This window comes from Pseudonaja textilis, chromosome 1 (assembly GCF_049901715.1).
Source record: "Pseudonaja textilis isolate UNSWEBS1 chromosome 1, rPseTex1.2, whole genome shotgun sequence".
Lineage (NCBI taxonomy): Eukaryota > Metazoa > Chordata > Lepidosauria > Squamata > Elapidae > Pseudonaja > Pseudonaja textilis.
The window spans coordinates 16,793,368-16,821,187 of NC_141990.1; the positions used below are offsets into that span (position 1 = coordinate 16,793,368).

The window sequence follows — 27,820 nt, forward strand, 5'->3', positions numbered from 1 at the left end:
TCTATGTGAAAGGAGGGGCTGGGTTGGAGAAATGAAGCAGGGACCTCAAAGGTTCCTGCTTCATTTCTTTATCCAGCCCGCTGTAGTAATTCCCTTCTGTACCTGGAGTAGAGGGAGTGTCCTGTGCTGGAGAAACAGAATTAGGGATCATGAAGGTCCAATTTTCGTTTCTCCAGTCTGACAAAGGATTCCCCTGTTCCCTGTGTTTGAGGGATGGGGAAATCCTGCAGCAGGTGGCAGCAGGTGCCCTTCAGCTTCTCCACTGACTTTCTTGGGAAGCTGGCAGAGAAGTTGGCAAATGGTGATCAATGTTCATGGGGTACTTGGCAGCCATTCCTGTGTGTGGACAAGTTACCAAGCATGCAGATCATGGTCACTTGGTGGGGGAGGAAGGTTTACAATGTTTTAGGATGACCAGAAATGCTTTACAAATCATAAAGCACCATTTCTAACTTTAAACAATCATTAAATGACCAGTCATAAATCCAGGACTACCTATAAAAAGACTAGAACATATTGTTTCCAGCAGCCAACACTCAGATAAGCAGGGATCAACACCAGACAAACAATCAGGCAGACAACAATACTCTAGCATTCAAGAAAGAATCATCAAAGAAACCATAGCCTTACCAGTGATGGGATTCAAAAGTTTTTACTACTGGTTCTGTGGGTGTGGCTTGGTGGGCGTGCTGTGGCTTGGTGGGCGTGCCAGGGGAAGGATACTGTAAAATCTCCATTCCCTCCCCACCCCACTAACCTGCTTTCCAGCTCCGTTCTCCTGTGCAGGGCAACAAAAGAAGACCCAGACGATCAGCTGGGACTCAAGAGGCAGAGAATAGATGGGGGCGGGGCCAGTCAGAGGTGGTATTCCGAACTACTCAAAATTTCCGCTACCGGTTCTCCAGAACTGGTCAGAACCTACTGAATACCACCTCTGAGCCCTACCAAAACTGCCAGGGCAAGCTGTTACATATAAATAGACAGCAAAACCTACACTCATTCACAGGAACATTCACACCTGGTACTGACCAGATTGCTGATCTAACTCCATCTTTCAGTATCAGAATTCTTGGACCGCAAGGGCTTATGCATAGTGACAGCCCTTTTCCAGAGAATTTCAGCACCCTTCTTCTACCTTCATGTTATTTTCTCTGAATCAGTTACTATCTGTCCACTGATCACCTTTAGCATATCAATTTGAGGTTAAAAACTCTTTTTAAGATCTTTTGGAGCACTATCTTTTTTTCCTCCTGAATCTATTCCCACTCTTAATATTTTTATGGATATCACTGTAATACTGCTCCTTGAGTTTTCTAAAAGCACCCTGAAACACTTGTTCAGTTCCTTCCTAAAACCTTTTTCTTATACTTCTCTTCTTGATAATCACTACCATTTCTTCTGGCATCCAATTAGTTTTCTTTTCTTTTGGCAGTTTCCTTTCACATTTATTCTTAACATAATATTTTAATCTTAACATAAGATTTTCAAAGTTACACCGGATATTCTCCTTTAAAATGGAACACATTTTGAGCAGAGATCTTCTATTTTAGGTTATCTTAGAACTTGCATATGAATACTTCATGAAATGTTTCAAAATTGGTCCCTGGCCACATCTGTGAGCTCTTCCACCGCCTTGTACCAATAATATAGTCAAATATGATCTTCTGTGTGTTCCACCTGGTTCCATCTGATGTTCACATAGATGCGGGTTTTGTTAGGGTGTTTGAACAATGTGTTAGTAACAAAGAAAACACCTGTTTGTCAGAAACTGTTAAGAATTTTTCTGCTTCATTTCTGTTTCCTAGGTCATATAGTTAATCTGTGTTTTCCTCTTTATTATTCTATTACTATGAGCAGTGGTTAGAGTGCAGAACTGCAGGCTAGTTCTGTTGCCTGCTGGCTGCCTGCAATTTGGCAGTTCAAATCTCACCAGGTTCAAGGTTGATTCAGCCTTCCAGCCTTACGAGATGGGTAAAATGAGGACCCAAATGGTTTGGGGCAATATGCTAACTCTGCAAACCACTTAGAGAGGGCTGTAAAAGCACTGTAAAGGAGTATATACATCTAAGTGCTATTGCTATTGCTACTGCTATTCCCAATTTTTCCCTAACTACAAGTAGCACATCTTGCTTGCATTTTTAAAATCTAAGATAGCACAACCATAACTCACATTTGGAGATCTTCAAGAGAAGGAGGATTTAACAGAATAATAGAGTTGGAAGGGATCTTGGAGATCTTCTAGCCCAACACCTTATACTATTTCAGACAAATGGTTGACTATCGACTATTTAGACCGTATGTTGAGTGAAGAATCTTGCATCTCCAGTGGACCTCTTGCTAATCAGCATCATGTTTTGCAATTGCTAGTATTATTGTGGGGGACGGGACAACAACACAGATGGTTACTCCTTTTTAATCATTTTTTTCTAGCATGTATACCAAGGCCCAACTTTATTGTTTTGTTTCCAAGAGGGTAAGGTTTTCTTTGCAAATAGTGGGATTAAGATTGGTAGGTGAAAAGGGCTGAGAAATATGGTAATAAATTAAAGCTACTAAAACATTTGCACTACTGTTTGAAAATAGAAAATTATATTTAGAAAAGGTGTCTTGACATTCCCATAAAGGTTATTCTTAACTTAAGTTTTTTTCCCTACTTTAAATAGTTTATGGAAGATGAAAAAAGACACCCCCTTTCCCTCCTCAAAGTCCATATGTAATCTACAAGACAATAAGAAAACTACAGATCTAATTTCTTTTCTCTGTTTAGCTTCAGTTCGCTGTGCAGCTGCATCCAAAGCCCAACAAATGTTATTTCCATATTGGAAGCAGTGAACCAGTGGTACTGTAAATTTGCCTTGATGCATCCATGCGAAGGACCAACTTGGCAGATCATCCATCTTGTTCACTGTACACTGTCAGGGACGGCATGAATTCAGACATGATAAACAGATTTTTCCTCAGAACCTTGTCCTTTAACCCACTGCAAGGTCAAAACGATGGCTGCCCGGTAAATAAAACTGCCTGGTTCTGGTTCAGATGTTCCTCATAGTTCCATCTTCTATTCGTGGTTATTTTATACACATACACACAAACACAGCTGCCGCGAATCTTCCCTACTCTTTCCATTACTGCACAAAACCCAAGGAGCAAGCAATGCTGTTAGTGATGCTACAGAAATATGAGGAGGAGGACGGGGACATAGAGGAGAGACAGATAAGGCAGATCACAAAGAAAGCATCCACCATAATTGCCACTTTTCAGCTTGGGTTTGTAACATTCACAGGCAATCCAACAATCTGCCTATTGCTGTTTTTACATTACTTGACTTTATTTCATAAAGTCCCTAGATTAGGATGGAATTTCTACATAACTGCCCCCCCCCCCAAAAAAAATTATAAACATTCTTTACATTCATTATCTGTTTGGGTAACGATTTATGGACTTTATCCTCTGGGGGAAGAGAGGGATTGTGAGTTGCAAAGAAGGGAGGGGGATGATGACTAGAAGCTGATAACAGTCTTGGGGCACACAGAGGAAAAGACAAGGTGGCATAGTTCAAACCTAAGCATGCAAAGTCTACTGGAATAAAAAATACCTCTAAGCGGTGCTGAAATAACATCAAAGAAAGGAGATGACAGAGCTTGTAAGATCCAGTCAATGAGATGCCAAAGCTCAGGCCCACAAAAACGTTAGCACACTCCATGCTCATTTCACACAGTAATAATTATAATAATAAATGGTGCACTGAATCTCAAACCTGAGTGGCAATGTTTCCTATGGTTTTTGATATGGCCAGGTGTTCACAGAAGATGTAGACTTGAGCTGTGGTGGCGCAGTGGTTACAGTGCAGTATTGCAGGCTAACTCTGCATTCCACTGCCAGGAGTTCAATCCTAACCGGCTCAAGGTTGACTAGCCTTCTATCCTTCAGATTGTTGGGGGCAATATGCTGACTCTGTAAACTGCTTAGAGAGGACTGTAAAGCACTATGAAGCGGTATATAAGTCTAAGTGCTACTGCTATATTGGAGAAGCTCTCTTTTGATATAATTCAGTTTCTACCAACAAAGAAGAACTCTAAAATGGGGTGGTTACTAGAGTACAGTAACCATAAAGGAGTGACTGGAAAATGTGGTGTTTGACCAACCATGGCACTGTGGAACGTGAGCTCTTCTGAAGTTCAACAGATGTTGAGTTCTTTTCCCCCAGAATCTTATCTAGTAAGAACTTGGTGAGTACTTCACTGCAAATATGTAGATAGCAGATTAGAACTAAAATTGACCCAAAAGCAAATTCCCACCCAATTGATACTGCGGTATTTAAGAGGATGTTTGGATGAACTGGTTCAGCCTTTTTAGGGAGCAGTGTCCCTAAAAGGATTATTCAAATAAGAAGGTAATCTTTTCTATTATTATCTTTGTAAAATCCTCAGAGATATTTTTGTTTCCTTGCAAAATTTATCTACTCTACAATGGACTTAGATTTGCAGAGTCCCTGGTCCCCTTCTGGAGACATGATACAGGCTGAATATTTTTAAAAAGCCAAAGAGTGGTAAGAATTGATTTGTTGCCACTGCATGCCGCCACATTCTTGCCATGTTCTCTTCACCTCCAAATCAAATGAACCACTTTGCTGCCTATTTTCTATAATTTGCCATCTATGAATGATACAAGAGATATGCCAACATTGTCCTAGCAATTTTAAGTACTTATTTTACAGACTTCTTGCTTATCTGTGTTCTGCTAAAGTTAATTATGTAAGAGAAACAAATCAGCTGCTCTGTATAGATGACCTGAATCAGTCCAGTTTGCCCTCTCAGGGTCATAAGTAAGATTACTTAGTGAAATGATCAATACTTATTTGTTCAGGTTAAAGGCTGCTACGAAAAAGGCAATACATGAAATGATAAGCTATAAATCAAACGAAGCAGAGCAGAGGAAGAAAAAACCTTGAACATGAAAGACTTGATTGGTTCATTTGAAAGTCTACAGGTAGTCCTCCACTTACGACCACAATTGAGTGCAAAATTTATGTTGGTCATTTGTTGTGAACTTGCCCCATTTTATGACTTTTCTTGCCACTGTGGTGAAGTGAATCATTGCAATTGTTAAGTTAGTAACCTGGTTATTAAGTGAGTCTGGCTTCCCATTGACTTGTCAGAAGGTCACAAGAGCTGACCACATGACCCCAGGATCCTGCAACCATCATAAATATAAACCAGTTACCAAGCATCTGAATTCTGATCGTGTCACCATGGGGATATTGCAATGGCCGTGTGAAAAACAGTCATTAGTCACTTTTTTCAGTGCTGTTATAAGTTTGAACGGTCACTAAATGAACTATTGTAAGTTGAGGACTACCTGAGTGAATTCTGTCCTTACTACTTCATTGCAATGTGTCTCCCAGAATCACAACCCTGAGAGACAGGGTTTTTCTAACTTCTCAATCCTGCCATCTTGGCTCCTTGGGTTCATGGATATATCCTGGTTCCTGAGGAAAGCAAAGCCCTCCTCTCCCTTTGGCTCAATATAGGTTTCTCTTTCCTTCCACCAAGAAAATTTATTTCTTGCTCTTTGAAACATTTCCTAAACTGCCCACTGGATGCAAGATATAGTAGCTCTGTGGGTCGATCTTCAAGTGTACTTGAATGCTAAATTAAAATTCTCTAATAGAATAGATGCTGGATATTGTTGTATCCCTCCAACATTTTTCAAGTATTCTGTGATACAAAACCATCTGGAGGCAGTGTAGTTTTAAAGCAATCAATAATTGCTTGATAAAGAGGGCTTCTTTAGATCACCTACCCTCTTCCCTTAAATTGTACTGCTAATAATAGGTTAGCTTACTCCCACATACGTATTTTGCTTAAGATACAGCTGTTTTACAATATATCTTTATTCTATTTTCATAGTTTGTTAATACAAATTTGGGGAAATTTTAGACTTCCTATATATAATTTATTTTTAAATTCCCTCAACATTTGCCTCATTCCTCAGTCTCATGGGAATTATAGAGATCCTAATTAATATTTTAGGTTTTGCTCTTTGGAAGTCCTTTGTTAATTCAATTGTTATATTTGACATTACATGCCTCTATTAAGGATTCCATTAATACCAAGGGGAGGAAAAATGAAGATTTAAAAAAAACATCCAGCAATCTTTTCTCCAGAATACATTTGCCCTTAAAATAATGTTTTAAGATATAAAGTAGAAATACACATATGCTTTATTGACAAACACCACCAAAATAGTCAAGTCTGAAAGATGAAAAATTTTACAATCCTGAAACAAATACAATGTCTTACAGCAACAACAGTATTGGAGAACTTCAGAAGTCTAGCCATGACAGAGCCTTTTCAAATGTAATCTGAGAAGGGTAGATTTGCCCAACATCCATCACTCAATTCTTTCTTGACATGTCAAAAAGACCAGAGGCAATGACTAGAAAAGAGCAGCAGACACAAACCAAGGGGGAGAAGCTAGAAAATGATAGTAGCAGGAAAGTTGCCATAGGAAGTTCTGTTGCTTCAGCTGAGCACCAAAGAGAGACAGGGTTAGGCTTTTTCCCCCACCTTGACAGCGACATATAGAACCCATGATGATTACCAGCAATTTTAAGTTTAAAAGTACAGGCAGTCTTTGACTTACAGCACTTCATTTAGTGACAATGGCACTGAAAAAAAGTGACGGATGACCTCTTTTCACACTAAAGACCATTAAAGCATCCCCATGTTCATATGATCGAAATTCAGATGCTTTGCAACTGGGTCCATATTTATGATGACTGCAATGTCTCAGAGTCATGTGAACAGCTTTTTCCTCCAGAAAATTATTTGGTTTTTAAAATAAATTTTGAAAGAGCTAATGTGTGACGCACACATCCTCATTTAGAGGTAGTCCTCGACTTACCACCCCAGTTGAGCCCAAAGTTTATTTTGCTAAGGGAAACATTTGTTAAGTGAGTTTTGCCCCATTTTACGACCTTTCTTGCCATGGTTGTTTAAGTGAATCACTGAAGTTGTTAAGTTAGTAGCATAGTTGTTAACTGAATCTGGCTTCCCCATAGACTTTACTTGTCAGAAGGTTGAAAAGATATGTATGTATGTATGTATGTATGTATGTATGTATGTATGTATGATGTATGTATTTTTTATGTTGTCCATTTCACTCATACAGCGATTTTGGGCAGCTGTATGCAAAAGTATGATTGTTTCATTTAAAAAATCTTGAATACATATAAGACGTCATCTGCCTACGAAAGACCACAAAGGTCTTTTAAGTACCACAGAAACACTACCATGAATAAATGGGTTGTATGTTCCTCGTTTTGTTTGGGTTAAACTTCAGTGTTCTCAAAATTCTCTGCTAACAAAAATGGGAATCTTAAGACAAGGCTTGATAATCAGGTCCCTCCTTTAGAACATAAGTTTCAATTACGTGTGTGTGTGTGTGTGTGTGTGTGTGTGTGTGTGTGTGTCACTTTCTTCCTGTCTTTATACTGTAGTATCTCAGTAGCTGAGCACATGATAATTAGGTAGGAACTCTCACTCAATTCAGGCCATTTTCCAATTAAAAAAAAAGAATTAGGGGGGATATCTAAATAAGAGTTTGGTGTTGTGATATCTCACTCAGTGAAGTACTCAACAGCATCCCTAAATTACCTTCTTAAGGTTATTTTCTTAAATATTCCCTTTTCTCCAAGAGTAATTTTAATGAAGGCTCTTTTGGAACCTGTAGCTGATGTGAGCTGCTGAGAAAGGCATGCTTAGACCTTCCTTATTTGTGAGATGATCCCAGTCTAGCTACATGGATAGTCATGGGAACAGAGCATGAACTAGATCAGTAGTAGCTCCATCTCTGCTGAAGGCAATGGAAGGGTATGGCTGAGAGAAGATATTTCTCCACCCAATGAGAAAGGTGATATTAAGGCTTAATTTTAAAGAGTTGCCAAGGAGACAAATGTTCTGCTCTAAACTGTCCTTGGGAAGGGATCGGTAGCCAGGAAAGTAGAGATGTGTTTTATTATGTATTTACTGGAGTTATTTCCCCATTGGGCACCAATGAAGCAAAGCTGTAGACTTTCATAAATGTGGAGGTTACCATGCAGTTATGGATTTAAAAAAACAACCCAGAAACAATTTCAGGCAAATGACAGCCAGATTGTGCTGCAGTTTATAGGCAAAATATATTTCTTTTCCAGGCAGGAACTTTGTTAAGAACTTTGTTTTGTCTGTATTTATAAGTGAACACATTTAAGCAACATTTTGTGATTATATGAAAATTAGGACATACAGTAATTATCTTTTGTGGGTTTTTTTTCCTTCTGTCTCAAATTCAGTTTTTGGTTCAAAAAGAAAAAAATAGACATATAAAGGAAACATTCCTGCAACAATGAGGATGGCAAGAAATTCTGCATCTAAAAATAAAGGTGCTTATAGAACAATTCTAGGTTTCAAGCCCAAACTGTAGCATACCTGCCCCCTTAGTGCCAATAGGAGACAGTTTTTCTCCCTAATAACAGTTATAGAATACTATACAAGTAGTTTATAACTTACAATAGCCACAATAGTCTAGTGCAGTAATGGCTAAGCTTTTTGTCATTGTGTGCCGAAAGTGTGTGCGAGTTTGCGCAACAGCACGCACATGTGCCTGCACCCATAATGCAATCCATGTGTGACCCCTCCCACTCCCACCTCTGCGCATGTGTGCAGGACCCCCCCGTGTTCTCCCCACTCCCTGTGCATTCATGTGGGATCCCCCACGCTACCCACCACTTTGCGCATGGGACCCTCCCATGCTCCCCCTACCCCCTGCACATACGTCTCCTGCATGCACTCCGCTCCCCACACATATGCGGCAGATACCCAAAAATCAGCTGGCTGGCGGAAGGTGCGCGCATATGCGCAGTAGAACTGAACTGGGGTGCCAGTTCAAATGCCTGCAGACATGGCTCTGTGTGCCACTTCCAGCATGTGTGCAATAGGTTTGCCATCATGGGTCTAGTGGCTATTCGAAGTTACTACAGGTATGAAAAAGTGACTTATGTCCGTTTTTCACACCTACAACCATTGTAGCATCCTTATGGTCACATGATCAAAATTTGAATGCTTATCAACTGACAGTCACAGTATCCCAGGGTGATGTAATCCCCATTTGTAACCTTCCCAGCCGGCTTCCGACAAGCAAAGTCAATGAGGAATCCAGATTTGCTTAACAACCGGATGTTCCAAGATGCTTTTTCAAAAGGGAAGTTAGAACTGAAGAAGCTTCTTGGATAAGAAGTGAAACATCTTCAAGGAAAAACAAGGGAAGTCTAGATGCCCATTGAAAAAACACCTCAGGACAATCATGACCTGGATGACTGAGAATCTCCATAGACATTTAATAACCAGATGATTCACTTAACAAATGAAATGATTCATTTAACAACTGTGGCAAAAAGATTGTAAAAACTGAGCACAAGCCATTCAAACAATTGTCTTGCTTAGCAATGGAAATACTGGGCTGAACTGTGGTCATAAGTCAAGGACTATCTGGAAATGGAAAAAGCTTTTTAAGATCACTAAAATAATGTTTCCGCACTCTTTACTTTTTCAGATCCCTGGAGACAGTAATCTGTTGGGAATCTGGAGTGTTGCATGCTTAACACCTCAGAAGGGTGCAAGAATAAAAAAGGATGAAAAGAATATTAGAATATTATTCTCTCCTTCTAAGTATTTCAAATATAAAATGCTGAGGGAAAGAAGCAGTCTGGAACACCTATTTGCTCATTCTTCAGTATAGATAGCTGCCGTATTCTCTATGAACTAAAGGAATAAAAAGCAGAGCTACTGCAATTTATCCAAAACCATCTACGGCTGATACAATCCACTATTTAAATTCTAGTGAACAATACTTGATTTACAGTAATAATATCCTAAATTCCATTTAGTGTTCATTTGAGCAGTCAGGATAAAGTCATTTCTTATTATCTTCCCACTGTGTAAAAAATAGCTTGAAGGTAGGAAGTCAGCAAGCATTTTCACCAAAAAGTAATTATCAGGAGTGACATTTTTACTGCTGGCATGCCATAAGGCGAGACAAGCATTCGGAAGGACAACTTGCTGAAGCAAAATGACAGGCCCTCTCGTGGCATTCCAGCAAGCCCCAGACGGTATTTTCCTGGCGGTTGGGTTTGATGGACCACTTCTCATTAAGTCCAGGGTCTGGGCTTCAGGTTCATGCCAAACTAGTCAAATCCAAAAATAATGTATAAATTAATACCAGGGGCTGGGAAAGGACCAAATGCAGAGGGCAAGCAGCTGTTCAAAGCTGTACCAGAAACTGTACCTGGCTATTGCTTCCAAGATTAAAATAAATAAATGAATAAAAATAAAAAAAGTGACAACCAGGATTGGGCAGTTATAGTCATCTTCGGTTTGATTGATTCATGGATGCCCCTGTCTCAGAAACACAGGTTGACCCATATCTGTCAGCCCTGCAAGATAGACCAAACTAAGAAACCAAAGTCATGCAGGCCAATGCTACTTTTAATATAATAAGGTAATGGTAACAGAATATGTTTCCCTCCTCCTTCCCCTTAACTTTGGGAGAATTGGGGTGTGTGTGTCTTGTATGAGATGCTTTAAAAGCGAAGGTGGTGCAATGGTTAGAATGCAGTTACTTTTGCTGACTGCTGGCTGCCTGCAATTTGGCAGTTCGAATCTCACCAGCCTCAAGGTTGACTCATCCTTCCATCCTTCTGAGGTGGGTAAAATGAAGATCCAGATTGTTGGGGCCAAAGGCTGACTCTGTAAACTACTTAGAGAGGGCTGTAAAGCACTGTAAAGCAGTATATAAGTTTAAGTGCTATTGCTATTGCTCAGGTTACAGTTCTACTCCTGAGGCAGATTCGTTTTATCTGACCAGGCACTGGCTTTCACTTCTATTCCTTAATGTTATTTCTTCTGCCCATTATAATATCTTAAAGGTAGGGGGAGAAATTTAACTTGCATAGCATAGCTTTGCTGACGTTTTCCTATTTCTTTCGAGGAATGGCCTGTCAAGAAGCCTTGCCATGGAACCCCACTGTGTTTGCAAAAATGCGGGTGGCATATCCTAAGTTGCATATGCACTTCAGAATCCAGGCTTATTACTGTCATATAAAATATGGGAGAGTGCAGCCCTAAACTTATCCAGTGTGGACGTGTGTGGTAAGGAAAAGGCATCAGTGGCAGGCAAGAAAGAGATTACCTGCTGTTGTTTCAGAAAGTCAAATGAGACACGGTATGGGAGGGTGAGGGAAGATGGGGGGGAAATGTGATGTCGTACATCCATTTATGTGTGCCGGGGGGGAGGAGGGGAGATGATCTATGCAGAAGAATCCAAGACTGTACCATCATGTTATGATTTTAAGAATTATTTAATGCAAAGCAACTGTTCTTTTCTCAAGTAGAACTGAGAGCTATTATAGCTATTAGAATCTGTTCCATTCATAGGTGTTTGACTATTTTCTGAAACTTTCTGTATCCAAATATTCTTGATGTAGTCCTTCTCCAGAATAAGTAAGAAGAAGATTATGACTCCTTTAGGGGAGGAGCCTGTGAGTGGTTAAGTGTGGTTTCTCCTATCCAATTCAATCTTCAGACATACGATCACCCAGTAACATGGATAGCTTCCTCTGGACATAGATTTCTCTACTTTCTTTTTAAGGGCATTATTACCAACCAAGGTATTTCTGAAGACTTCAGACTTCTATTCTACTAAAATCCCATTACTAACTTCTTTATAATTATTGATTTATCTAGTCTAGCATAAAGTAATGCCAAAATCTCTCTTATCTATCCATCAGAGAAGTGATTTTATAACGAAAGGCATTCTCATAAACCTCTTGGTCACCTCAAAACCAAATAAGTGCAGAACATGGCATGGGAATTTTTCCCTTGAGAATTTCCCCCAAATTCTCTTCTTTTCTCAAAGAAAAACATAAAGCAGATTCACTTTACTTAAATGGAGTGAGAACTGTTAAACTGCACAGTGTAGAGTCCAGCATACTTTAAAAAAAAATGCTTCCAAATTCTTAAGCAGAGTTCTTTATCCCAGGGGTCCCCAAACCCCACCCCCCCCGGTCCGCAGCCCATTGGCAAAATGCACCCCATTTGGAAGCGGGGCTACGGAAGTGGTGCACAAAGCTGCATTTGTAAAAGTGGCATGCGCATGCACAAAACCATTCCCTCTAACCCTTCCACTGCTGCTACCCCCTCTGCCAATCCACCAAGCCAGAAAGTTTGAAGACCGTTGCTTTATCCAGTCCTGCAATTTGGGATTATTTAACTGGAGATTTTGGGGGCTGAAGTTGGAATCTGCTGCATTCAAAACAAACGCTCAGCCAGCACAGATACTGTTCCTCTCACTTCTGGCTTTGTACCCATTGTAGCTGAATTTCCAACACTTTACTGCAAGACAGTGGCCTTAACTGTCTTTTATAACATTCAATGTCATAAACTTGCCTTCCAGCTTCTGAAAAAAAACAGCGTTAGATCCACAGTCCTCCCAATAGCCTAACAGATATATTAAGACACATTATTTTACACATCCTTAAAGACACACTTCTACCCTTGCTTCCCTGAAATGGTAAAATCTGTGATTAAAAAAAAAAAATCTGTTGAGAGAGGGTACTTATATGTAGGACAGTCAGTAAAAAGTAATTTATCATTTTCCTGCATCGGTAGGCACACTACCAGCCAACTCTCTTTCCACATTCATCATGCAATCACCCTATTATTTGCATATTAATCAGGCAGTGGACCATGAATGAACAGCATCCCAACCAACTGCTGCACTGTCTCAGGAGGAAGGCTCAGTAATTATCATAGATCAGTGTTATGATGTGGTAATTGATTATAACATCTTTCAGTTGTCCCTGGGGAGTCCCAGTGGTAGCCTAGCTCAGGGCCCACATTTCTACATGAATATTCTCCCTCTCTCTCTCTCTCTCCCTCTCTCTCTTCCCCCTCCCTGCTAAGAATTAGAAAGAAAATTGTCTTCTTTTGCTTTCCCCTTGTCTCTCCGTGGGCCCCCTCCCCAACACTGGTAATTAGTGCACATTTTAAACTTTATTTTAAATAAATAAAGGTTGAGAGGGTGACAGAAAATTAATTCTCTCAGAACAGATTATCAAAACATAATGAGAAATTCTCTATGGAAGATCTGCAAATTGCGCTGAAACAAATGGGAGGCAAGCCGGCTTACATCAGATAACTGTTGGGTAAATCATTGTTAAAACTGCTATTTATTATTTACATAGCACCTAAAGCTTCGTACACAGATTTTTTTTTTTTTAATAGAAAAAGCAGGCCCATGCTGAAAATTCTATAATCTAATTACAGGTATGAAAGGAAGGGGTGGAGGGTGGGGGAAGGCAAAACAATAGAACATAGAACAAGAACAATACAGGTAGGCATTATTAGTCTAGATTCCTGGTTCCTATAATAGCTATATGTCCTATGATACTGCATTTAACCCAAAGGTACCCAACTCTGAATTTAAGAAAAAGCCCATCTGCACCTCCTTCCCCAAAGAAAAGAAAAATTAGGCAGAATTCCTCACTTCTTTACCTTACTGTATTGTTATTAACTTTAATACAACCTTCTCATTTTAATGTGGGGGGGGAACCTATTTTTAAATAAAGTAGACAATAGACCTTAAACATGTAATAATTTTTCCAATAGTTTTATCAGCTATCCTTTATATTGTAATATAAATTATTAAATTATACCATACATGATTATAATGTGAATTGTTGTATTATTTATGAAGGTGATGGATTTATGAACCTGATAGCTTTATGAACTGATGAAAAATGCTCTTTCAGGGCATCTCATTGTGGACCATCATAACATGTCACACCAGGAAGCTCCACCATTTATCACTATATTGGGAAAAGAATCCTTTCGTTGGGTTTTGATATAATGACAGAAAGGCAACAAGGCTTGTATAATGTAGCGCTTGTTTTGACAATAAAGCACTTAAATTTTCAGACAATCACTATTCCTAAGGGAACTGCTTAGAGATACCATACCTAATGTACAAATAAAAAAAATCATTAGATGGTAGCAAACAGCTGGAGTTCTCTGTATCTTTGCTGCCATCTAATGGTCATCCAAATTTCTGCAGGACAGATGTGACAGTCTTGTAAAGAGAAAAAACTTTTTCACCCATGAATTTGGGTGATTTGCTGTTTGTTTTCCTGGAAGTCAAAAACCCAGAAATATATAATTCATTCTTTTTTTAGTGTTGTGCAGGCATATTGATTGGGAATTATGAGATAAATCTCTCATCCAGCACTTTTCAAAGTCACCAGGATGAGCAAAGCTAGTTCTAACTGCTGCTAATTTTTTAATCCCTCATTCATTTACCTGATGCTTTTGTGGAGACAAATTGACACAATAGCGTACCTCATAATTTATATGAATGGACTGTATTAACAGGTCTTGGCAACAGATAATAGGTCAGAATGTTCTCATCTACAATCTCAATGAAATCAGTGATGATCTGCTACTGGAAGTTGATATCTGATAATTCTCCATCTCTCTACATTTGCTTACCGAATATTCCTTCCCTCTCTCTCATAAAATGAAACGCTGCAAGCTCTCAGAATAGTAATTGCAAAGTTTTTGTAGAAAAGGCAGTTTTCACTGCTTTATTTAGGTACCCACTGACAGACTAATTCTTGTCCCTTCAGCAAAAGGGCAAATGCAACATCTGCCAGTTGATTGGCACTATTTTTAGGACCCAAGTTCCAAATAGGAAGATGTGGGGGAAGAAGGGGGAGGGGAAAGGGGAAGAGAATCAGATATGGAAAAAAAGCAATCTATAATGAATTACATTGGGAAGAACAAATGGTAGAGGGTGAAGAGAAAAGGAATGACAACTTTGCTTCCTGGTTCTTAAGATGACCTTGTTTTTTTCTTTTTCTTGTCTTTTTTAATAGGATCTTTTTTCTGAAGGTAGATGTTATTACAGGGGAATAAGCAGGGTAGGGTACAAATATAAATATATATATCTCAGCTGTACCTCATCAGAACTCTGAAAGAAGCCCAACGTCCCTGCACTAGGAGGGAGGACAATAGGTGACTATTTTCCCCTTAACTTGCTAGTCACAGGAACAGCATGTACTCAAATGCCACCAGTGACAAGAATCTGGCATATAGGAAGTATGGTAGTCTAGACCAATGTTTCTCAATTTCAGCACATCTGGGGAATTCTGATATATGAAGTCTTCACAAAGTTGCTGAGCTGGAGAAATATTAGTTTAGAGTGATAATTTCAGTGAGATCTCTTCTGTAAGGGTAGATTATTTTCAATAAAATAAATGGTTAAGTTGTTAGCATGTATTTTCTTTCCAGGGTGCTCTACTCTGACTCCTCCTCTCTCGCTCTCTCTCTGAAAGGGAGAGGAGAGGAGAGGGAGAGGGAGAGAGAGGGAGAGGGAGAGAGAGAGAGAGAGAGAGAGACTATTGCCTCCTAAATACATTACAGGTTCTCCTTGACTTACAACAGTTCATTTAGCGACTGCTCAAAGTTACAATGGCACTGGAAAAAGTGACTTATGACTGTTTTTCACAGTTACCACCTTTATAGCATCTGTAGGATCATGTAATCAAAATTCAGATGCCTGGCAAGTGGCATGTATTTATGATGGTTGCAGTATCCCAAGGTCATCTGATCCCCTTTTGCAAATTTTCTGACAAGTAAAGTCAATGGGGAAGCCAGATTCACTTAACAGCTGGGTTACTAACATATCAACTGAAGTGATTCACTTAACAACAGTGGTCATAAAATCAGATAAGATTCACTTGACAAATGTCTCACTTAACAACAGAAATTTTGGGCTCTATTGTGGTCATAAGTCGAGGACTATCTGTATTGCTCTGGAAATAGATCCCCCCTGCATGGCCAGATAAAAGGTTTACTCAGTCTTTCTTCCTGTACAATGAGTCCCTACAATGGAACATTCAAATATGTTGAAATTTCTGATTCAAAAGGAAATCCTGTATGATTCTGCTACATATAACAGGGGCTGACGAAAGCTGTAGCATTCTAGATTTTATGCTGCTCCTTTGCATCTTATTCCCTTCAAGTCACAGAGCTGTAGCGAGAGAGGTTTAGTATGTCCACTTGCTCTACATGCAACAACCTGTAACCTTTTTACACGGAGGCACATTTGAAGGTGTTGAAATTGATAGTTGTATGGTTATTTAGGGAAATTGAGTGAAACAGTATTGTGAATTCTTGCATGCTTCCAAATTCAGGCAGAGGAAATAGGAAATTGCCTTGAAGGCAACAATCAGACGAGAGGGGCCTGAGCCTGGCCTGAAAAATTAGTTTGAGTAAACATCTCAGACAGACTCTTCTCTACTGCACATGAAGAGGAAGGGAGGCGCAGGGAAGCATATTCAGACTTGTAAGATTCTGCTACTATAGATGTTACAATGAAAATAGTCCTCATTTTTATGGCATCGTTTTTTTTTAGTCTGCTCTATTTTGTTGGATCAACAGCTCTACAGCTTCTCCTTTGAAAGGGTGCGGCTCTGACTGTCCCTCTTCGCTGTAATAATACATTAAGTAGTTCTGAAGGGCCTAATGCTGAAATGCTTCTGGTTCCTCCTCCCCGCCCCCCGCACTAGTCATCCACATGGCTCACTCTGCTCACTTCCACATTCAATTTCAACAGCCACCAACTTTGATGGATTACTCTGACGGAGCTCTATACCGCTCAGCCCCTAAATCCTTTATTTTCCAGGACACAGACATAAAATTGCTTTGTGGTGAGGGACACTCAAAGCAAATTTGTGAGAAAACCGAATTCCCGACCCTGGGTTTCATTAATGCTCTGAAACAGTAGGGTTTAAATATATCTTCCTTTATTATTTATACACCCATATGTGATGTTTATGTATTGAAGGGACTTGATTATTACTGGTCAACTGAGAGTGTAAGGGCATTTTAACACTGTTTCCATTTCCCAATGGCTCACAATGTAGCTCATCTCCCTTTCTGCTTTTCTCAAATCAGTGCTGACCAATAGAATTATATCAAAAATATCAATTCATCTACTTTAGACACTGGAGTTATTTCTAGCCAAAGCCACTGAAAAGATGGTCTTTGTTTTAGCTATACTAAAGATCACTGTGTAGCTTTTCTACTTACAATCCTCATGTGAAATTGGGCTAAGAGATCAAAATCACCAAAGGAAATTTGAACCTTGCTCTCTCAGCAAAAATCTACTACATCATGCATTTGTGTTTTATCCAATGTTTACATATGCTTGGAAAACTGTTATGTACATTGGAGGAAGCATAGAACATGTGAACTAGTGGTAGTTTGGAACTGCTGTCTTAGGTTAGGCAAGAATTATGGACCACAGGAAAAGAATGCAAAAGCCTTTAGGTGGTTCTGAGAGCAAATTAAAGGCACAAAACAAACGGTACATCTAACTCAGGGGTCTCCAATCTTGGCAATTTTAAGATTTGTGGACTTCAACTCCCAGAATTCCTCAGCCAGCTGGCTGAGGAATTCTGGGAGTTGAAGTCCATAAATCTTAAAATTGCCAAGGTTGGAGACCCCTGATCTACCTGGATGTCACATTTCAAGCTCTAAAAGGCTTAGAACCAACATACTATAAGGCAGGGGTGAGCAATTAATTTTCCCCACTGCCCCCACACCACCATGGGCTGGACAGGGACTACTCATGGGCCAGATGTGGCCTGTGGGCCATAAAATGCCCAGGCCTGCTCTAAGGGTAGCTTGTTTCTGGGCCAAGCTACAACACTGCAATGTCTTGCATCAGAGGTCATTCTCTGGGTCATATTTTAGATGTTAGATTCATTTCAAAGACTTTCAAGCATGTTGTTTGTTTACTCAGAATTCCACAACAATCTCAGTGGAACACTTCTCCAACACTTAGGTCTACTATTCTCAAGAGTTTAAAACAGAGTATCCAATCCGTGTCCCCACCCAAGCTCTGTCTGTAGTTCTGAGAGCCCTTCAGAAATTTGTGCCAACTTATACTTTTAATGTAACAAAAAGGACAATGATGAAACACACAAGTACTAAACTAACTAATTTTAGTTGCATTAATTGTAATGTCAATTTAATTTAATGTAGTTTTTGTTCTGGTCTTTCCCAGTTTCTGTAGTTATAGTCCCAGCATGCCATTAGAAGGCCCCAAAACACTGAATGGCTCTACCTTAAATCATGCATTTTCTAGGACCAATCATACTTCAATCTTCATGCATAAGACAGCAGTTTCATATGCAAGAGGTTTTTATATTCTGTGTCTTATACAAGTCTTGTGGGAAAGAATTTAACAGCTTTTGGTCTACAAAACAATCAGTGGAGAAGCAAAGGCTTCCACCAGGCAGTATGGGAAAGGGAAGAAGATAGGCCTCCCGGGCCCAGAGTTAACAGAATAACTGTTGGATGAACTACCATTCCCCAAATAAATGTTTTTGTTGGAGCAAGAACTTTTTCTTTACAACATTTGTGGCTTAAATGCATCATATGAAGTGACTACAAGCTTGCAGCCAGTAATTTAGCCAGTTACTTAAAATCAAATATGTGGTTTCTTGACTTTAGGTCTTGGCCATTTGCCTCCTCTTTCTTTCTGACCTAATCATATCATTTGCCTTCTTCTTTCTATTCGCCTTCCTCCACGGATCTCCACTATTTGCTCTCCCAAATTCCTCTCAATCTCTCTCCTTTCCAGCTGTCCGCTTCCTCAGTCGGGCATTTCTTTTCCCTTTAGGCCTTTGCCAGAAACTGAGCAATCTAGCCGGTGGCAGACAATGACCTTGCCACCTGACTCCCTTCCCTGTGATATTAGAGGAGTTCAATTAATCACCAGACGAGGCCATGTCCAATTGTGCAATACAAAGGACCTCACAGGTGATTTTAATTTTAAAATCTCTTTAATTAGATTCTCCAAACCCTTCCCTTTACAATTACACAATTCTAAGTACCACAAAGCCTGAAATGATAAATGATACCCAGGAAGAAATACAAGCATTTGCAAGTCTCATGAGATGCCCCGAACTGTATCCACGGATGAAGAGTTCCGATCTGAAACCCTTCTTGACAATGGGTTCGCACCCAAGCCCCATCAGAAAGAGCAGAGAGGAGACAGGCTACTTCCAGGTTTTGAAGCCCATAGGCATAATAAAATCGCTCTCTCTCTCTCCCTCCCCCCTCCCCTCCATGAAACCAAATCAGGTATTTCCCCACAAAGTGAGAAATAATTTTGAAGTAAAAATAAGAGGTATTTGAGGTTGCCATTGACTTTGGGGGCCAGGCCCAGGCCACATGTCTCTTGCTATCAGATGTAGCTGGTGATTTCAATTTTCAGGCATGCATTGGTCTACTCTACCATCAGCCTGCTTTCTACTACCCTTGCTAAAACATGAGAGGGAACTATTACATTAAAGATTACTTTTGATGGCTGAGTTCATCTACCGGGTTAGTCTAGACTGTCTTATATGTCGTTGAAGCAGGCCATGGTGCTAAGCCACAGGATGTTATTTGTTTGGGCAGAGCATGTTATGCGAGCCTAGTGGTTTCATTAACTCAAATTTAGAAGAAGTTTAGTTTACTAAAAAAAAAAAAACCCCTCAAGATCAAGCCAAAATATTTCAGCTTTTAAAAACTGACTCATATGGGCTACTTATTTTTGGTACTTCTGGTTTTATTGCAGTAACTGATATTGGTGTTTGTTATGATTCGTATCACATATAACAAACAGAAAGACCTGAGTTCTGACTCTATGACTTGTTAAATAAACAGCCTTAAAACATGTTCCACAAAATCTCATTACAGTATTCAGTTGAGTTAATGAATGACAGTCCAGGAAACCCTGTTCTCACAGTGGCCATCCAGGTGCCTTTGAGTGCTTCTAATCAAAAGATGGAGGTGTCAACCCTGAAGTGAACCTGGCTGAGGCCATCTTGGAGGCTTCAGGGTTGCCACACAGCAGAGGGAAGGGGGAAAATAGCTAGATAGGGTTTTGTTGCCAAAACAATAAAGTTTTCCTGTGGGAACCAAGGACATTCTCACAGGTAGCTGGCCAGAGGAGGAGTGAAGTGATCAAGCGACCGGCCAGCACCTGGATTGGACAGCGTGACCAGTGACTTGGGGGAAAGAGGAAACATTTACTTTTTAATTAGGCGAAAACCACGGGAACTTTCAGAGTCGGTTTTCACCAGTTGTACCAATATGATGTAACCAATAAATTGTTCTTTGAGGAACTTGCCTGCCTCAGAATTCTGCTTTCTGTGGGTGCATTACTTGGAATGCTGACAGGAGATATACCCTTCTCTCATCTTTTGGAACACCGTGGAAGAGAAAGGCAGCTTTGGCTGCACTCATCAGAGGAGTAATAGCAATTGCCAAGAGGCTGCTGCTTCCCTCCCTATCAAAACGAACACTTGTTTCCAATCAACAGTTGTCTTGAGCCTGCAGAGAAGCAGATTTTGCACTCATCTCTGAGTCTGGAGACGGCTGCTCTTTTTTGCCTCCCAGTAGAACTTCTTGGCAAGGAGTCTCTGGCAGTTGGATGCTGCAGAGAAATTTCCTCAATTGCAACTCTATCCCAGCAAGGCCACCAGTAAAGCATAGCTGATCATAAGAAGTTAAAGCCACTTTTCTACTAAATGTCTCATTCTGACCTTTACAAACTGGTTTCTTGCTTTTCCCTTCCCCTCTGAACCACTGGCCTTCGGCATTTTGTTTTTTTTACTACGAAAACTTCAATTTCTTTCTGTTTTTTTTTTTGTTGTTGTTCATGCAGGTTAGTGGGATATTTTTTTGAAATGAGGTACTAAAACTCAGAATTCAGGGCTTCCAACACTGCCCCATGCTCCTATTTATTTTCCACAGCAACATGAAAGGTAGCGGAATCTAGATTAGATAGGAATATATGAATAAAATTGCACCCTACAATCGATATCCTTTTCTGGTTGCTATATACTATTTTGGAAATTTTTTAATTGAAGAGGAACTCATCAATGTCTTAAATAAATGCTGTTGAGCACACATCTATAAAACATTAGCTTTTGTTGCAGTGACTCTTCCAGTTAATTTTGTTGGAAACCTTATATGCTCAGTTAATGAATTGATGATAAATCCAGAAAAGTTGAATTCCAATAATTTGGGGCTAATGAAGGAAAGATATACAATACAAAAGTTGTTGGAGCATAAGAAATCAGAAGGGAATTAATATGTAAACTCCAGGGAAAACTAAAAATGAGGACGAAATTTTAAAAAATCACATTTTTTTCTCTCTGGCTACACAACTACTTATTTATTTGGTGCACCAAATACCTCATAAACACCCTTAGGAATCTTACAGTGTTATTCTAGAGAACTGTCTGTAGAATGTTAATTTATAAAAATGTTTTGCAAAATTTTAGATATTGTGGCAAGTCACACTATGGTTGTTCTCCCTCCACCTATATTGCTCTTTTCTATGATTTAGACATTGAAAAACAAACTGCACAACAAGAAAAGGGCAAAGAGTTAAACCTGACAATTTAAATAAATACAAATAATTCCAGGAAAAGGAAAGCAGCTTTTTAACATATCAGAAATAAATAGAAGTTTACCCGCCCCCATCACAGGTACACACCTGTTCCGCTAGAAAGAGAAACATATAGCACAATAAGGCAACAGATTTCATAATGAAGCAGCTGATTACCTGAGCTTGCACATCCCTGCTGAAGGGAGTCTTGCAGTGATGACATAGAGTGAAGGACTGGAGAAAGAAAAGGAGGATGATAAGAAAGAGATATGAGAGAAGATTCCATTTGAAAGCAAAGCAAGTACCAGAAAATTGCTGATCAAAGCAAAGCAGCATAGTAAAACCACCTGGTCTCCACTTTTTCTTTTAAATATCAGGAGCTCCAGATTAGCCAGACTGCAAGTTCTCATACCCTCTGATTATTGGCCAAAATAGGTGTGGCTGATGGGATTGCGGTAACTATGGAAATTTAATTTAATAGTTAAACCGAACATTACATTTGGATCTATCCAAATTTCCTATTTTATTAGTCTGGTTCAGATGATAAGCTCCTATGCTACGCTTGCTCTTTACAATGAAGCAAAGAGGCAAGATGGAGTCTATGCACAGCTCTCTGATTTTTCCAAGGTTTGGATATATCCATGACAGTCGTGGACAAACTATGGCTAAGGAGCTCTAGGTAGCCCCAACTCCCTTGTTTGTTTGTTTGTTTGTTTGTTTTTGCCTTAGCTGTCTAGTTTCTCACACTCGCACTTTGTAAACTCCCATGTCTCTGGATGCTATGTAATAGCATAGAATATAGCTTTCTTGGCTCCATGTACAAATGTAAGGATTTTAGGCAACCAGATACTTTACAGTAATTATTACCTCAAGACCTTTTTGAGAGAGTGCGCATGCACATGCACACACACACAAATACAGATTCCCCAATTTTGGCAAAAGGGGGAGAATGTGGCGTTGGATGAGGATCATCTGCAAAATAATCTCTAGGCCTTATCTATTTATTCTTTACAATGTTACTGGAAATGTGACAGTAGATTTCTGACTTAATCAGAACAGATCCAAATTAAAATCACATCAATTTTGAGCGCCTGACAAAAGTCTTCTAATACAGATATACAGGGTTCTGTCTCGGGAGGAAGGAGAATCAAGCTACTTTCCTGTTAGTTCTTAATTAAAGAACTTTCTTCATTAAAAGCAAGGCCTCCCCCAGCCTAATTCATTACTTGTTATTATTTAACAACCACTAAAGATTCACTTTGCAGGTTGAAAAAGGGAAAAGATTTGTGTGTGTGTGTTGCAACCTGAGTTCCCAGCAAGCTTTAAGATTCCCAAGAAGTCCCAGCATTGAGAAGCATGATAAAGAAAAATGCAACTTTAAGAGTTTTCCAAATGTAAGCTACTTTCATTGGTCCCAAAATCTTTCAGAACTTCCCCGAGAAGACTACTTTGTATTTTAAAGTATTTTAAGGGGAAATATCTCCTGCCTTAATGTAGTTTCTAGAGGCACATCAACCTTTGTCTGTTTTGGGATATGGTCAGGGGTGGGATTCAAATTTTTTAATGACCGGTTCTGTGGGCGTGGCTTAGTTGGTGGGCATGGCTTGGTGGTCATGTAACTGGCTGGGTGTGGCCAAGTCAATATCACTCACATCGAGGCACGCATCTCCTCGCCTGGCCTCTCATGACTGTGGGGATGCTGCAACAGTTGTAAGTGTGAAAAATGGTCATAAGTCACTTTTTTCAGTGCCATTGTAACTTTGAATGGCCACTCTACATAAGCGAAGTACCAGCAAAGGAACAACAACAAAAAAACTCCAGAGAAGTTCCTGAAATAGGAAGTCCAGCCCTGTCAAGAACGTAATACAGGTCAACAGAGAGGCAGTTTCTATAAGGAACACCAGAATGTTTCCTTCCTGCCTTCCTTACAGGATTAGGCCAGTAATTTTTTTCTAACAATTGGTTCTCCGAACTGCTTAGAATGTTAACAACCAGTTCTAGAGAATAGGTGCGAACCTGTAGAATCCCACCCCTGGATATGGTGAATTCAAATAAAGATCAACTGGGATAATCACAATCCTTTCCAATGCCCGATGTAACTGATATCCATAATTCCCAGGGTGTGTTACCTTAGTGGGCTGTGATTCATGAGTTATTGGCGAGATGGGCAACACATAAATTAAATAAATAAGTAATAGATAAATAATTGATAAAATGCTTATGTCATCATAAGTTTATGGGGTTCACAAAATATTAAGCTGTTTTTACCACATTTATGCATTCCACACACCCTTGAACTCATCCCACCAAAAAAGAAAAAAAAAAGGAATTGCCATCTCTGTGCAAGGAGTTGAGAAGTCTTGGACTTAAAGTACAGGCTGGGGACAAACTGATCCTCTAAATCAAGTTTAAGATGGCTGGACTCCCACAATTCCTCAGTCAGTCCACATATCTTAAAATAGTTGAGGTTGAGAAACAGTACTCTAAATGAAAGGTTTAAAAAAATCAAGGAGAACAGGGTGTGATCTGAAGCCCAGTACAGTTTGTTCCTTTACCTTGGCCTTGGGGTTGTCCTTGAGATGGCAAGACTCCCTGTCCGAGTTCGCCATTTAGCCACAGCTGCATACGAATGAATGGCTCACGCCCCTTCTGTGTCAACTTGCTCCATGGCTTTGGCCGAGACAGCATGTCGCTGACGCTACCCTGGGAAAGACCCAGCACCTGACAGGAAACAACCACAGAAAGCTTCATTACAATGGGAAAATCAGTTGTTTGATTACACTGGTCTTTACCCAATTTCATGATACCGGTAGTTCTTATGCTCTGATTTTTTAGCACAGGCATTAAATAGCAACAAGAAAAAGATCTAAAAGGATTTGCTCAGGCCTGGAATTCTAGATCCACTGAATTGGCAACCTTGTGCCTTCTCAGTCCTGGAGCCAAAACTTCATAGCTTCTTTCCTCAATAAATTCATGCTTAGTTCTCCTCGCTCAAGTTTTTTTTCCCCAATTAACTTCCCCCAAAGCATTTAAATATTTCCTACTGTTGAATGATCTGAAGAAAGATGTGGAGTCTAGTGCAAATCATTGCAGTTCATTTCTGCCAACTTCGGTTTTAGCATATTATAGGATAGCGGATATGGCTGTTGATGTTTCTTTATTGGTGTATTTTATTTTATTTTTAAACTAAAACTTTTTAGCTTTGAGTTTCTCTGAGCCCTTTTTTTTACTGGAAAGAGGAGAAGCAAATATAAGGCTGGAAATGGGATGATACATTCCATGACACCAAACTATCTCCATGATATGCTTACTCATGTGATTTTACTTCATTCATTCCATATATAAGAATACCAAAGAAAGAAAGCATTTCGAAAAGGACAGGGGGAATGCCAACAAGTTAACTTTGGTAGGATGCAAACAGGAAGACAATGAAAGAAGCCTGGCATTAAACAATCATCTCCAGTTAAATAACACCAATATACCAGGCTGAGTTTCTTGCTGTATCTCTCACTGCGTTTTAAAAGCAGTGGACACATCTATGCACCCCAAACTGCCATATGACATAATTCAGGGCTACCTATGTTTGCACCAATATTCTATTCTTGAAATCACTCAAGGTGGCAACATATGTAAGCCTTTCACCTGTCTCCAATACACCATGCAGGAATAGAGTCTTTTCATCTTCTGTAAAATGCAATCAGCTAAGAATTGGCTGCTTTTCTTTCCCCTTTTTTTTAAAAAAACAACAACCCATATTCTAGAATGTGCAGTAAAATATTGAAAATGTGTGAGTGTCTGGTAACAGTTATTCTAGTAATTTGAATGTAAAGATAAAATAAAACCAGTCTGAGAAAGAGACATGGGGTCCCCAGAGAAGAGCTTCTGGTTTATTGCATGAGCATCTCAGTCATTATCCAGTCACTTCTTATGGGAGTTGCAACAAATAGCAAAGCCAAATGATTGGCATCGTTCCTCTAATCCAATGTTCCTCAATGTCAGAAATTTTAACCTATGTAGGCTTCAACTCCCAGAATTCCTCCAGCCAGGCAGGCTAAGGAATTCTGGGAGTTTTAAGTCCAAACACCTTAAAGTTCATGAGGTTGAGAAACACCGTTCTATCCTGTGATAATCCCACAATTCCATGCTAGCCTGCTCATCATCAGAGTGGCCATATGCTTAAGTGGTAGGACGCCCCCATCTTTCAAAGCTCTGCAGAAGGTATCTCAGCAGGTTTTGCTTCTTGTGCAAAAATGCAAGGTGTGTAACAAATTCCTTCCATCCTAACAAATGTCCCCTGAAAGGGACATTCAAGATGTGATAGCCCCATCCATTTCTGTATTTGTCTGTTCTGATTCTGCAGGCATGTAAGCATATGGAATTGTGGGTACTGTGGTGGTGGGAAGAAAAATGCTAATCACTTAGTCTTGAATCTGGATACCTCAAACATTGTATCTGCTTTTGGTTCACTTCTTTAAAAAAAAACCTCTAAGCTTCCCCAGTCTTGAAGGGTGATGACCAAATCCGGTGGTGAACAAAAAAATCCACCTGATTTTTGAATTTCTTTTTCGGTGCCATTTTTTTTAACTGCACGCATGCGCAGTCGGTCGTGCTTCTGCACATGACCAATCGGATTGCGACTGGAGTCTGGGAATGGATTATGGTCATGACCCTAAGCTCCACTGTACGACCATTTTTCATACTTACATGTAACCTAAACAACATTCAGGAGCTTGGTAATTGATTCATATTTATGACAGTTGCAGTGTCCTGGGGTCATGTGATCCCCTTTTGCAACCTTCTAACAAGCAAAGTCAAGGGGGCAGCCAGGTTCACTTAACAACCATTTTACTAAGTTGACAACTACAGTGATTCACTTAACAACTGTAGTACAAAATATCATACAGTGGGGCAAAACTCAAGTTAATGTCTCATTTAGCAACATAAATTTTGGGCTCAACTGTGGTTGTAAGTCATGGACTACCTGTATAAATTAACCATTTCCCTTTTTATGTCAATCTTAACCCACTGCTGTCAGATGCTGATGACTGATACAGAAACCGCCGTAATATTCCACTTGAGAGCCTTACCTTTTCCCCAAATATCCTTTGGCAGATGCCATTTTTTGCTAGCTTCTCTTTGACCTGACGGGTTAGATCTATCGTATCCACTTCTTGGTACATGTAAATCTCGTACTGCTCAGGGGTCAATGGAGGAACGGAAGGCTTAGATGGCTTTGATAAAGGAACAATGGGGGAAGAAGGAAGGGGGCTGTTCTGGGGCGTCTCACTGCGACTTGCCCCTGTCACACTCAGTTCAGAGCTCTGAGAATAGGGAGATTCTGCGTTGGGCCACTCTTTCCAATATTCCGAGGAGGAGGGCCCTTGGAGTTGCTGGTTACGGTCCGAACGAGCTTGGTTGCTGGCCTTCTCTTTCCCACTGGTGCTTTCCTCCATTTTGGGATCTTCTGGAGGAGCTGTGTTCCTTCTGTCAGGTTGCACAGTATTCCACCAATGGTCCTTCCATACCCCACTGCGCCCCAGTTCATTTTTAACATGCCTCAGTACACCTTGTGCTGAGTCAGGCATCCCGTGAAGGTCTAGAAGGGAGGCCTCTTGGGCTTCCTTCTTGAGACCGGGGACAGTCTGTAGGGAAGACACAGTGGAATCCACAGAGGACGAGTGCTTCTTCAAGGACAGAGCCAGGGGAGAGTAACTAGAAACCGAAGAAACTGCAGGCGTGGGGATCAGTTTTGAGGACAAGATGGACATTTCGGCTTGGGACAGAGGGGTGGCTTTTAAGGCAGGTTCAAGGGCAGCCTGCTGGGCTTCCATCTCTCGCCGAGCCTGTTGCAAAATGGAGCGAATGGCATCATCGGAACTGCTGCTGGTTGACGTGGAAGGTGGCTGAGCCGGCTCAGCTGCAAGAATAAGAAAACAATGGCTGATGAGATACAGTAGATCACAACATTCATTTCTCCAAACGTCCGTTATAAGCTCTTCTTTCCCTCACCACTCATGCTTCAATAGAGATCTATGGCAGATGTATTCTTTACTAATGAAGGTTACTGGTTCAGAATTATTATTATTATTATTTTAAAACCACATTTACGAGACGGCCTTATAAAGATCCTGAAAAATAACAAGGGTGAAAACTCCTCCATAGCAAAATCTTTATTAGAATCCTGAAATTTACAAGGAAAAGAACATTTTCTTACATTTTTATGCCTCAATAAATGTCAAATATTATGAAATGTAAATATTTATTGCCCAAGAAA

General features: G+C 40.0%; 1 protein-coding gene across 6 annotated transcripts in view; it reads right to left on the reverse strand.

The window, feature by feature from the left end:
* Positions 1-27,820, reverse strand: part of CUX1 (cut like homeobox 1) — a 335,407-nt gene that overhangs the window by 71,939 nt on the left and 235,648 nt on the right. For 4 of the 6 annotated variants that reach the window (XM_087926764.1, XM_087926755.1, XM_087926745.1 and 1 more), the window contains 3 exons: positions 26,634-27,463; positions 24,102-24,267; positions 21,724-21,780 (listed from right to left, as the gene is read on the reverse strand). The exons of 1 other annotated variant lie outside the window; for it this stretch is intronic. In XM_087926764.1, the coding sequence (XP_087782890.1) occupies positions 21,724-21,780; positions 24,102-24,267; positions 26,634-27,463 (1,053 nt within the window). The remainder of the gene's footprint in view (positions 1-21,723; positions 21,781-24,101; positions 24,268-26,633; positions 27,464-27,820) is intronic. One more of the 6 variants, XM_087926746.1, reaches the window with a different exon arrangement.